Genomic DNA, 14,506 nt, shown 5'->3' on the forward strand with positions numbered 1-14,506 from the left:
AGTAAGAATAGTTACCTTCTTCAGTTATTGCCTTGGGACACTGAGAAGGTAAGTGATTTGGTCTGGTCACTCATTAGTATATGTCAAGAGCAAGATTTGAAAGCCATCAGCTTTTTACTTCTGTGGCTGGCTTACTATACCATTCAAGGCTTACTATATCTTAAAGCCTTGTTCCTTACAGAAGCTGAAAGTAATAGAATTAAGAATTTGTAGTGTTAATATTGCAATTTATTAAAATCATTATGTATTTATATCTGATTTCTCCTATTATATTATAAGGTTCTTTATGACAGAGGCGATGTATCATTTTTTTTGTTCCCCATGACAATCTACTATATTTTTATTGTTCATTTTTCATTCTTGAAAAGGACTATGATATCAGGAAAGTGATTCCATGACATGCAAGTGAATTGGATTTTAGTGAGGGAGGGCTATTCAAGATCACCTGCCTTACTTTCCCCTACAGAGCCATCTGGGTCCAGTGACCAGATATAGATCAGGAGGAGTGGAGATGGCTCTGGATGGAATGGAAAACTTGGCCTTTTTAATCTAAGGTCTATATCAGGTCTCAGTTTAACTGTGGCTATACCCAATCAGTGATTAAAGTTAGGTAGTAATGGAGGCAAAGAATCTCCTCTTTTACCTGCCCCCAAAATCTAAATAAATAAATTTGGGAGGGGAAGACCCTCTGGGTTTCTGGCCAAAGCAAAAAATATGGCTATTTACATTCAATCTGAGTCAATCAGGATCTAACAATGACCAAATAAAGTTTGACCAGGAATCTATTAGGGACCAATCACTGAGAATTGGAGTGCTTTTGTTTCAGGCATGGTCCTTAGGACAGAAATCTAAATAGTAAAATCCAAGATATCTTGGGAGGATTCAAAGATTCAAAAGGAAAAAAAAAGGTTTCAAGAGCATCTGTAGATAAGGGAGAAGGGGAAGAAGAGAGAGAGAGAGTTTTCCAACAGACCAGTTTCAGTTTATGGCCCAGCTCTACTCTACACCAATTTATTTAGATTTTTTAAAATTAGGTGAAGGAGGAAATTTTTTGCCTCAATTGCTACATTGCCTTAATTACCTACAATATAGTTACTTGAACATTATCAGTATTACTTCAGAGCTAATTGATTTCTCTTTAGGTATACTTTAATGACATCATCTTTCTTTGGTCTTATGACTTGTTTCAAGTCTTGTACTGATATGGAAAATCATCCATGATCTTCTTAACCAGAACACCAACTTTGACTTACTTTCTGCTAAAGGAATTATAATCTGCTTATTTGTCTAACAAATGTAGGCATCCAGCACCTATTACAGTAATCATCCCACTTTTAAAATGAGGTTTATAAGCCTCTCTGTAAATGAGCCAATTCACTGTTGCATAGTGATGTGGTTAAAATAATAAGGGAAGGATGCCTTGAGTTGTGAATATTCCAGTAAATGTCTAATGTGAGTTAGAGCTGCCTGGAAATGCAATAAACCTGGCTGAATTCCTCATAAGGGGGGGATTCCTATAAAACTGGTACTGTTGAGTACACCAGCACTTCTGAATTAAGGCAAAGGAAAGTTTCTTCTGAAGATAGAAAACAGCTAACTCTTCCAACTGCTCTGACATTTGGAGCAAGAGATTTGTGTATGTGGAAATATTTACTGTCACAATAGCAGGGTGTTTTCTTTAGCATGTAATTACAGAAAAATTAAAAATATAAATTAAAGTGACCTGGGTCTCTTCCAATTCTAAAAAGTGATTTTAATTCAATTGTGGGATGAAGATAATGTCAGCAAAGGTTTATAGATAGCCACAGATCTAAAACTGATTCCCGACTAGAAGGCCAGTTCATTTTTCATCAATTAGATGCACACATAGACACTTATTTTTTGGTTATTACTTTAAAAAAAGGTACCAAATCTAAGTCAAAATAGCCTCTCTCCATCTTCCTCTTAAAGCACATTTAATTATAAAAAATAGGCATTTATAAAATTACTAGTTACTTGATATATTAATTTTGGCCATACACTGTTCTTTGTCGTTGTGACCAAGTTTTGAAAATTGCTAGGAAAAGCAATGATCTGTGAAGAGGGAAGGGAGGAGGCAAAACATCACTGCATTTGTTAGACAAAATAAGTGATGGAGAAGATTGATTACACAAACTCCAAGCAGATGCACTCACCATCATCTCTACAACAGCCTTTAATTGGTTAGTATCAGCCTTTAATCATTTCTTTTTCCAGACACTTCAAAAGTGAACTGCACATTGTGATCTTTTACAAAGATTCGTGTAATTTCTATGAAAGCTAGGGCCATAATGCCATAAATTTCTTCTGTGATAGGAAAGCACTGATGGCCATTACAAGTGTCACTATATAAGCCATCATTCCTATACAAGTACACTTGGAGCTAATATCCCAGGAAATGACTTTTACAAGAGGAGCATCACAAAAGTAGTCAGTGGTTTTTAGTATGGTTGTTAGTTCCGATGCAAAAAGTTGGTTTCATTGTGTGATCAGCTCCATGATATCCTTGGCCTGGTCGCTGGTGCAGGGATTACTCAGATTTCTTACTTTGCCCCCTTTTGACTTTTTAGCTGCCTCTTCTCATTAATGGTCTTTGACAGTGGTCTAGAAGAAAACAGCTGAAGCTCTCTAGTCATTTCTGCATCCTATAAAATTTACTATGAAAATAGTTTTTATGTTGTGTGATTTTTGTTTATGATCGTGTCTATCCCTGTTCCCATTAGCGGAGAGAGAAATATAGCCTGAAGAGAAAGGAATTTGATTTGAAAAAAAAATAGGAGTTTACTTGCTGAGATTTGATACATATCTTTTGTAAAACTCTCTAACTTAGAAGAATCCATACTTGTGCTTATTCAATCATTTAATAATCCTTATGGGACAGAACTAATATTAATGTCCATAGTTTCAGTCTTGGAGGACCCATGATTTCATAAATGTTTGTACCTTTTTTACTAATGTAATGTAGAAAGCCTTGTGGTTTCATGAGCAATATTGGCATCTGATAGCCAATACTGTAAAATAAACCTTTCAAATTCTACCTAAACCTGTTCACAGGTGGCAGAGCTATATTCCACATCTGTAGGTTCGAAACTATTTTGATTCAGTAAGAATAGAATGGTTTGGGGACTATGGCAAAAGACTTGGAATCTAGAAGAGCTGGATTCAAATTCCACCTCAGACATTCAGTAGCTATTCAACTATGGTTTATTCAGATTTCTCCAATGAAAAATGAGGGTGCTCTCACTCTGAATCTATAATTCTATAACCTAATAAGGCTTGTGTTCTAGGAGAGATTTTGTTTGTACATAGTTGTTTGGAAATTGTCTTCCTCCATTAAATTGGAAGCTTTGCAACGGCAATAACAGTTTTTAGTTTTTTTTTTTTTTTGAATGTCTAGCACAGAGTAGGCAATGGATGAGTTGACTGAGTTATTGCTAAGTTACTTTCTATAAACAAATTTTATCCCTTTCCATTTAATTTAATCTCATTCTCTTAACAGTGTTGTGAAATCTACATTTAGATCTGTCACTATCTATATGTTTCTAACCCAAGCTTTCACTTAATTTATTTTTAATCGGTGTTCTAAATATTTTTCTAGTTCTAGTTATTGAGTTCATTTGCTTCTATCGTTTTCATGTACAAGAGAATTTGCTGCAATTTTCATTTTTTAACTTAAAAACCAATCAAAAAGGGCAGTTTTCTGGATCAAAAAGCAATCCAATATTTTATTTTACATTATTGTTATAAACTTACCGTGTGGCTTTGTATCCACTAGATGGTGACTATTTCCTATACTAATAGCTTCATTTTGAAATTTAGAGTTCTTTCCTCTTATTTTATGAGCAAAACAACATCATGGTTACTATAAAACCTTAGTCAATCAGCCATTTAATTTGAATGCAAAGCTGAGTAGAAATACTTTAGTAGCAGATCCAACCTTTCACAGGGAAAGAGGAAAAAGTGGATGTGATTAGTGTGCAGGGAACAATTCAAAACCTAAAGAAGTAATAGGTCATTTCTATTCAAGAAAGAAGGTGGATACAATTCTTCTCCTTTTGATTCCAGAGGGAAGGATGATCAGAAAACAATGCTATTTAATGAATAGAGACATGTAGGGAGAAGAATAGACTAGCTGTTGCTTTCCTTTTAGCTCCTTCAGGTCACGACTGATAAATCTCCCTCCTGAGGCTAATGGAAGGAAACAAGTGCTTTCTGTGTCTTGGATGTGACTCAGCTACTTTCCTATCCAGCTCACATGTTTTAGCATGTAAGAAACTGTGTTGACTCTGGTTGGAGTAGGGGAGGAAGATGTATTTTCTCTCTTAGCCCTCCCTATAGTGGAAAGTATATTAATGGTCAAAGATTCAGATGAAATTAGGAATAGAAAAAATGTTAGATCAGATTTTAAGATAAACTTGTTTAAAATGCAGATCTCTAAATGTCTGTGACGCTTATGAAAGAAATGGATTTTTTAGTACCAAAGGTATGAATGTAGTATACCAAATGCCTTAATAGTAATCTTAGAAAAATGAGCCTTAGGAAGGGAACACTTGCTGGTTAAGGAAATGAATATTTGGCTAAGATTGATAAAAAAGCAAGTTGAGTCCACACATGTTTAGTAATACAATATCATGTGCAAGACACAAAATATGGGTGTCATAAAGAAGGAAAGCATTACAGGTATGAGGAACAGTCAATGAAAAATTTAAAGAAATAAATAATACCGATTTTTTGTATTTTGGTGGGAGTAAGAAGAGCACTAATATCATAAGAAGGGATACATATTTCAAGGTAGAAAGGACCTTGGAGACTTTATAGGTAAAAACTGGACCACTACAAAGTGATCATTGATTTGTCTGAAGTCATGGAGGTAGATGGCTGAGCCAATAATGAATATTCATATTCATTAAACTTCAAATCTCAAATATTTTCTACAGCATCATCACTGAGGTCACGATTGGTCTTGGCCAATTGTACAATTCATTAACTGTGTGACTTGAGGCAAGATTGGTTTTTTGTTGTTGTTGTTGTTGTTTTTTCCCCCATACTTCTCTGGAATCTGTTTCCTTCTCTGTAAAATGAGTGGTGTTAGATTAGATTAAAGGTGTCAAACCCTGCAAAATCCCAGAATGCAGCCCAAACCCAATTAAAACAAAACTGAAAAGTGTTTAGCAAAATTACATATATTTATGTCTGTATATCTAGATGTAGACATCTAGATATATCTCTGTCACCTTTCAGATAAGTGGCAATAGAGTTCTTGAGCAATCTCTCAAATCCCTTACTTCTTGCTTTTGAATCACTGAAGCTTGACAGGCCTCCCAAGGTTGCTTCAAATCTGCAGAAACTCTGATTTCTGGTCAATGTTACTTTGTAATTTTAAAATTATTCCCTTATTAAGATAGAATTGCTTGTGAACTTTCTTGTTTTCTGAAGGCTATATGCTAGTATAGCAAAATATGTCAGTGTCCATCTAGATATATTTGAAGGAGCCAATCCCCAGAAGATAACCAGGTACTAAATTTTCTTTGTGCAATAACTCATATCAGTCATTGTTGGTGGTATGACCTACATGGCAAAGGACAGTGTTCCCATGTGCAAAACTTTGAGGATACAAAACTTGCCTAGTAAATTATTATTCTTTTCTGACAGGTTTTCCACACCTACTTGTACAGAATTATATGAGTGTGATGTGGCCTGTCAAGCTTCAGTGATTCAAAAGCAAGAAGTAAGGGATTTGAGAGATTGCTCAAGAACTCTATTGCCACTTAGCTGATTCTAATGTGAATTTTGATGTGAAAAGATTAAGATCTGCTCTGAGGTAGATGGGATAAGTAGATTTGAACAACATTATCATCACTTCAAAGAGTCAGGAAAAAAAACACATCTATGTACTTAGATGATCCATGCCTCCCATTCTCCAAAATGTTCAAATTTACCTAAAATTATAGTTATGAAATTTAGCAAATTTCCATTTTGAAAGCAACATTGTATAGGAAGTGGATGAGGAGATTTGGTATCAGGAAAACCTGGTGAAATACTTACATATTGTGAAAGGTTTTAACCAAGTCAATTAACTTCTTAGCTTCAGATTCCTCATCTATAAGATTAGGGTAATACAACCTTCTGCCTTACAGATCTCAAATGAGATTAAATGAAATATGTAAAGCATGTTGCTATTATGTTAATATTTTTAATAGTTGTCATATCTACAAATTGGGACAGTTTCTCAAGGCAGGAGAAATCATCAATTCTTATGTTTCATTGTCATTTTTAAAGCATCTTATTAGTAATATATCTATGCAGTGGTCACTACTAGTAAAAACTGAACTATCATCCATGCCCTGAATTCACTCCCTGATCATATCATGTTCAGCGCTATGAAAAATAAATTTTGTCTAGATAAACCTCATATCCTAACTTTTCTCATTACTAACTACATCAAAGCTTTCTAAACTATGAATTGGTACTTTATTTGGAGTCCGGTAACTGAATGTGGGTGTTGCAGAATTGATTTATTATCAGTAAATGTTTGTTTATCAATTTTATGCACCTATATATCCAAAGTTGTGAGTGGAAAAAGTTTAAGAAATCCTTAACTAGATAAACCATATTAAAATTCTATCAGCTGATAGTTATGAGGATCATATCCCAATAACAGTCAAAACTAGTCCTCCAAAAATAGATGTTTTAACAAGCACCAACCAAAAGTTGGTTACCATGTAAATTGGCAACAGGGCCATAGCTCTTCAAATATACCGGGTGTTAAACTATCCAAAATACAAGCTGGCATAAAGCATCTCACTGAGGGTATTAGTAATTAAATGGAGTAAGTCATTTAGTTTTCCCCTTTTTGAATCTCATTGTTATTTCCCCCAAGCCATATAGTCCTTAGTTTTGAACCATCTGAAAACAAACTTCATGTAAGTATTTGGGAAGGAAATAGAACAAAGAACTTAGCAAAATAAAAGGCTTGCTATTTGTAATGCTTCCACTAAATGGGAGAAAAATATTTCTTTTAATTGGGGAAATCATTTTGACAATGCTCATTTTGAAGTTTTTCTATAAAAATATGATTACTTTGGAGATTCAATATATATTGGGGTTGATAGCACATTCACCAAACTGCCTGAGCAAGTTTAGAGACCCCAATAAGACAGTACTGGAAATAGTTCATGTATAAGCTACAAAAAATCTCATTTCAGTCTAATTCCCCATGTTTCTGTTTTTATTTCTACAAAGATGTACTCTAATAATGTAGTTCAAGGGGATGAAGCTGACTCCTAGTTACAGTTCTGATCTATTTCCCTCTCTTAGAGTAATTTATTGCTTGCTACTGGTTCCTCCTTTTGCTTCCCTTTAAAAAATGAAAAAATAATCAGGATTCATTTTCCCCTGAACTTTCTAAAACAATGATATGGCTAAGGTAAAAAAGAGGGATTCCTTTATTTATTTAGATTTTTTTGGGGGAAAGAGCAGGTTCTTTGCCTCTGTTTCTACCTAGTTATATCCCTGAATGGATGGTTGCCTCCGTTAAACTGAGACCTGTTGAACACTGTAGTTTAAAGAGGTCACTATCTCCCATCTCCAGTCATCTTGATTTATATCTTGTCACTGGATCTAGACAGGCTCTGGAGGGGAAATGAGGCAGGTGACCTTTCCCAGACTTCCCTCATTTAAATATAATTTGCTCATGTCATGGCATCCTCTCCCCAAAGTCATGATCCTCTTTGAGAAAGAAGGAAAAACACCAAAGGTAATATCCATATACACATGTTTCTGTACACACCTCTCCCTTATAGTCCCTCAAAGAAGTCAAAATAGCTGAAAAAAAATAAAAGACCAAGCTCTAATCATGTTTATCCCCCCAAACCCAACAGCTGTATTTAGGTATGTGGTTCTCCATCTGGATATCCTTTGTCTCCAGCTGCTAGGAAAACTCAAAAGAGCACAACTGCCCCAGGCTCATTTTTCATGGTCCTAGTTAGCAACAGTCACATTTAGTCCAATTAGGGAGGGGAAATACCTTCATATATATGACAAACTAGCCAAACAAAAATCTATTTTAATGACTCAAAGTGCTGGATGCCACCTCTAGAGCCTAAAATATTAAGATCTTATAAATAAAAAAAGCATCAGAACTCAGTCATGATGATCGGAGAAGTACTATATCATCAAGCATCCTGGGGAAATTCAGGATCCACATTTTTAGAAATTAAGAACTACTCCTTTTCCTTTTATAGTATATAGGCTTCATAGTGTTCTAGAGCTCAAAGGGATTTCTAGTTCAATCCCCTGATTTTTTAGGTAAGGAAACTGAGTCCACTAAAATAACATTTGAACCCAGGTTCTCTGTTTACCGAGAAAGTACTTTTATCAGTGAATTTTTCAATTGAAGAGACAAAAGCTTTTTTTGTTTTGTTTTTCTGTCATGGAAGATATGCTGTATTTTCTTTGCTAAGATGTTCAAGGTTAAATTGAAATTCATTGCAAAGTGATTGAAATAGAAGCTTATTGCCCTATTGACTCAAAAGATATTACTTTTTCTTAAATACCAAGAGATCACCTTGGACAAGTCAGTAAACTTCACTGGGCTTCAATTTCATCGTTTGTAAATGAAGGGGGTAACATCAGAAGGCTTCTGAAGTCCTTTCTAGTTCTATGGCATTAAGCTGACTATATATCATTATTTTACTTTTCATCTAGATGAAAAAAAATAGGAGGTGGCATTTTCCAAAACAGCGCTAATGCTCTGGTCTTTGGCCATGAGTTGCCCCCCTCCTTTGCTGGAATGCTTGTCCTCATCTCTCAGTGCCTTGGATCTGATCCCTTCCTTAATCTTGAAAAATCATGAAAGATTTTTCTCCATTTGTGCTTTCCCCACTGTGTCTTACCATTCTCTTCTTACTTGTTTCTTCCCTTTTGCTTTTTGGCATGAATACAGGTATTCCCCTTATTAATTTTTTATCTTGTGCCTATTTCCAAGAAAGATTTGGAATGTATATGATCTAATGTTAGAGTCTTTGATTGCATTTTCTCAGCATGCATTATCTGTTGAGTCCCTTACTAATTCTCCTCTTCATAGTCAACAGATTGACTTGTACTTTATCTAAAGCAGAAGAGATAGAAGAAAATAAGAGCGAACTAATAGCTTAGTACTTTCATCATCATGACTGAAAAGGTTCTCTTTATTGTTTCATACACTAAAATCTTATACAGGACAGAAGACTCTCTGTCCTGTGTGGGTATATGCACTCATACATGACACGTTTTTCTGCATATTAATGATTTAAGGAAAATAATAATCATAATACTATGGGGAAACTACAATACTTTTAAGAGAGGCAAAAGACACATATATAATCTATCTATCTATGTATGTATAAATAATTGTATTCTTTCAATTCCTTGTTTGTTTCTTTGAGGAAATACAATAATAATTAGTATTTTTTCAATTTTTTGTAATAAACACCCATAACTTATTCAGCAATTCTCTACATTAATGTTCTTGTCCTTTACTGGAAATTTTCCCATTTTCCCACACCCTTTCTAAAATAAATGACCAAACTAGAACAGGACATAGGCTGCTTATTTCTAAAGGGCTATACTTACTATTAGTTTATATTAGAGATTTTATACTAGGGATTATCACCAACATCAAAGGTATAACTATGCACCTCATGATCAAGTGTGGAATGAACCATTTGCATTCCAAAATTTTGCATTTTTCAAGGGCAATTTTAAGTGAGAGAATAATTACTAATGCTAATTATGTGACTAGTCAAAAGCATTAGACTCTAGTGGAATTACATGACTATTTCAAAGCCAAAGGCTCCTGGACAATCTTCATCCTTGGGGGTTGTGAGTGAGAAAGTAGAGGACAATTGCTTTCATCACAGTTGGGATTAACTTGGGGCCAAGACTTATTAAATCATGATTTACAGTAAATGGGATCTTTAGTTTTCTTTCTGAAATATCAATTCTAACAATTAGCACAAAAGCTTTTATTCTGATAAAAGAAAAAAAAAGGAGTTAAGTGGGGTTTTGGTCCTAATTTGTCTTAGCAGTTCAACATACCATCCTTGATATGGACTCTTCTAATAATTTTACAAAGCTAAACCAACTATTAACCATTGCAATTGGTTAATGTGAGAGATTTCAATTATTTTATTAGGTTAGGAAGCTGTCAGTATGATATCAGAAAGTGCTGGACCATAAAAAGGGTTATAGTACTGACAGCAATGAGACATCTGGCTAATCTCTGACTCTGCTATATGTTAGCTTTTTATAGAATGCATAAATGACCTTGGTAAACATATAAGTTTTCTACTTCCACCCATGAAAAAAAAAAGCACATTAACAAAATTAATAACAGCTTGCCAAACAAATTTCTCAATTATCATCACATTTTCTAAGAACACTACTTATGGAAATACCTAACTAGAATGTTTATGATATTTGGGAACATGTTTCTTCTGGTCCTTATGAAGTTTTTTTTTTTTTTACCACAATGCACACAATTGGCAGAACAAAGTAATTTTCTAATGGCTAGCATATTATTATATTTTAAAGTTATGATTTGTATAACACAAACCCCAAACCCCTATTTCTAATAGAACAAAATGTCAAAAGACCACGATAGGCTTTTTTAGTTCAACTTCCTAAGAAGAAATTTTGAACATATGACAATATCATATAATTATAAAGACTTTTAGATAAAGTTGTTGCTTATTTTGTAAATTAGTTAATTGTATTTATTCATTGTTATATCCAGTGCTAAGCACTTAAACATGCTTGATGATAGACTTTCATACCATACTTTCTAATCTATGTGGGAGAATCATCACTCGAATGGTTATGGGATGATGAATTTTTCAGCCAAATTAACTTAAAGTCATAGAATGGTTGTAGAAATTTTCCCATAGGAAAGTCTCCATATGAAAGAAAATATCAATTCTTGAAAATATGGAAGAATGATATGTTCCAAATGAATAATATAGGCAATAAAACATTGAAGAAGTCTTTCCTGACAATCTTCATATGTATGTATTTTTATTTTACCTACCATCTGTCTAATCTATACATATAGATAAATTAAAAATGTCATAAATACTACAGATGCAGTTAATATATAACCTTATTTACATGTTATTTTGATATACACACATTATATATATATATATATATGTATATGTATGCATTTTCTTCAGATCATATTCTTTAAAGATAGGGATCATATTTTATGCCTTATTATTCTCCCCTTTTTACCCTCCTTACACAGCTTCTAATAAATTGGTTTGCCCATAGAAGGCAGAGATAGGAATTGATATCTTCTATATCCCTTATGTTGAGGTTTTTTTTTTTTTTTACTCATTTCAACTTTAGAGATGGAGAACAGATGGTTACTGTGTATTGTAGAACAGGAAAGACAAATATGGTCTCAATTTTCCTTAGGCCTATGAAGGAAGGGGTAGTTTGAAGATTAAAGGCAATTTATCACCCATTTCCTATGAATTCTGACTACTCTGAGATGTAAAATGTTTACTCAGTAAAATCAAGACAGATGGTAAGATCAGCCACTGGGGTTAAGTCAAAGAACTAACATTATATCCATGGCCCTCTACTCACCTCAATGAAGAATATGCTGGCTGCTGATGTTGGATGGTTATACATGTAGACTGTCACAAGGATGGCTGTTGCTATGATGAGGACAAGGATGAGGATCCCTACAATTAGACCAGCATGAAGAGCTCCATCTTTTTTCTCTGCTGCACTGTCATCAGTAGAGGCTACAAGAACAGCAGACTTATTAGTAGAATGTTCCTAAATTTGTGTTTCATTTGGGGAATTTAAAACTTTTTGTGAACAGTAATATATTTCATTCTGTTTTTCTAAATATCATTTCCCATAACATATTTTCAGCGATACTGACTCTAGAATGAGATCAGATCTTCTTTGTTCATGCAACTGAACATTTTTACTGTTAAAGAGGTTTCTTGGTGTTTTATTATTTTTAGTTCACTAAAATTAATTTATTGCAAATGTAATTTGGATCTTAAATATTCTTGAGTATATAATGAATCTACCTTTAATTTCTTCAAGGAACTACTAGAATTGTGTTATGAACAAATTACTGAATAAATATATTTCAAAAACCTGGCTGATATTTTTTAAAAATTAAACTATGGCATAAATCTTTCTAGGACATGTATGTAAAAGCTAATCTACTATTTTTCCAAATTCTCATCTAATTCAATTGGTTGAAATTATTTTTTAAAAGTGTAACAGTTGGATGCCAAATGACCCACAAATAGTTTCATCAGAGTTCAAAGATTATGTTTAGCCAAGTGGAAATATTCCATTGTGCTGTTATTGACATGTTTTACTAACACACTTTCAGAGAGTGCAACATTAAATTATCTAATAATTTTAACCCAAAAATCAATCAGAAGAAAATTATAAATACATTATAAATTATAAATAAAGAAGAAAATTTAAATTCATAAAATACTAAAGTGTGAAGAGGTAGCAATGGAGTGATCATTGCACCGCTTCATGGAGAGTTAATATTTTGCTTTTTGTATACTTATTAAAAATCCACAGAGGGTTGAGAGCTTCCAAGTTCAAACCAAACTCACCTATTTTTGCTTATGGTAGAAGAAGAAAGGAAAGAGAGATATTTGAGAGACTCTAGAGCAAAATAATCAGGCAACTGCACATTAGCATATGACCCATCAAGTACAAAAGATGTCCTTCAGGAGGTGTTGGAGGATTTTAAATTATTACCAGGTACTTAAAAGTTAGTTTTAATCTTCTCAAAATATTTCTTCTATAAAAAATTAAATAATCTATAATATTATGTAATCATCTACTTCATGCTATTCTTTAAATCAAAACTCTGCAATTGCCTACAGAATTGAAAGTTAACTTTACACATCAATATTGCCAACATCTCCAATCTGATTTCACTCACTTTTTTTCACTCTTTCCTAAATGGTACCTGCTGGTTCAGTTAGGTTGTGTTCTTAATTCTCCTTGAAGCATATCACACTCAATTCTTTAATCTATCATATTAGACCCTGGAATGTTGGGCCCTTCTTTGGGCATTCAAATCCTATTGAACATTTTAATTGGATTTCCTGTCCCATATTCTTTAGGAATTGTTATAATATAATATCATTGTGTCCTTCTCAACATCTGGAATTACTGGTCTTCCTTACTCTACATACCATAGTTTTACTCATCCAAAATTTAACAGTGATCAGGTTTATACAAACAAGAAACATTTTTAATTTATTATAGTGGAAAGAGAAATGGACTTGGTGCGAACAGATCTCAAAAGACAATGCAAATTATTAATGATAACTCAAAAATGCTTAACTTCACTAATAAAGAGATGTGAATTAAAACCATTTTTACAAACACCAAATTGGTTAAAAAAAAATCTAGTACTATGAAACGCATTGGTGCGGTTGGGGAGAAACATATGGACTAATTCACTGCTGATAAAATTGCAAACTTATAGTTGGAGATCAATATGCCAGAACACTTAAAAAGTTACTAAAATAATCGTACCTTTTTACCTGTTAGTTGAATTTCACTGGGCATAGTATTACTTGAAAATGTTCTTGTGAAGAATTAGGTAGCCATTCAAAGATTGGGTCTTTGGGCCCAGGATCACAAGAAATTGAAAAAAAAAAAAAAACCCAAAGCTCTCAACTGTTTAAATAAATTTTAGTGTACTAACAGAATACTATGATGCTATTTAAATCTGAGAAATATAAATAAATCTGAGAAGAGACTTCTAAAATCATGCAAAGCATAAATTGTGTCCAATTATGACTATATAAAATTGAATGGACAAAGAATCATCAGAGATTTAGAGGGAATAAAAAAGTTGCATTTTACACTTTGAAACTTTTGTAAAAGTAAATCAATTTAATTATATTCAATATCATATTTTAAATGAGCCATTCAGCAATAATTAAAAGATGACTTGGAAACCAACATTTAATAGCGCTGTAATCATGTATAAGTCACAGAATCTCTATAACTGTTTCTTATCTGCAAAATGGGCATAATATGTGATCTATTAAAATGTGAAAATGAATATTATTTTTGTCATGAACATGTAAAAATAGTCAGTTGTTTTATTATTTAGAAGCCCAATCATTAGTTGGATGAATATAGTATTAAAAGTAGAAGAAAGAGAATGATCAACACTAATTTTCTAATTTCATCATACTTTATCATACTGATAGATGAAAAAGTACATTTCTAATAGAAATCAAGGTGAGTCTCTGTTGCTAAAGAGAACAGAGATTTTTATCCTTATCTCTATGTACAGTGATCTCTTCCTGTTCAAGGGCATGGTAATTAGCTAAACTAATGTTATCAGACAGTGATTGCTAGTGGGGGGAAATGTAGGATAAAAGAAAAAAAATTTTCATTTTAAATATGAATCTTATGGTAGTATAAAGTTAGTAAA

At 33.2% G+C, this 14,506-nt stretch overlaps 1 protein-coding gene across 2 annotated transcripts in view; it reads right to left on the minus strand.

Moving 5' to 3' along the window:
• Positions 1 to 14,506, minus strand: part of PLXDC2 (plexin domain containing 2) — a 479,799-nt gene that overhangs the window by 16,050 nt on the left and 449,243 nt on the right. For both annotated transcript variants that reach the window (XM_031939892.1, XM_003771887.3), the window contains one exon: positions 11,647 to 11,807. In XM_031939892.1, the coding sequence (XP_031795752.1) occupies positions 11,647 to 11,807 (161 nt within the window). The remainder of the gene's footprint in view (positions 1 to 11,646; positions 11,808 to 14,506) is intronic.

The sequence above is a fragment of the Sarcophilus harrisii genome, chromosome 5, assembly GCF_902635505.1.
Source record: "Sarcophilus harrisii chromosome 5, mSarHar1.11, whole genome shotgun sequence".
NCBI lineage: Eukaryota > Metazoa > Chordata > Mammalia > Dasyuromorphia > Dasyuridae > Sarcophilus > Sarcophilus harrisii.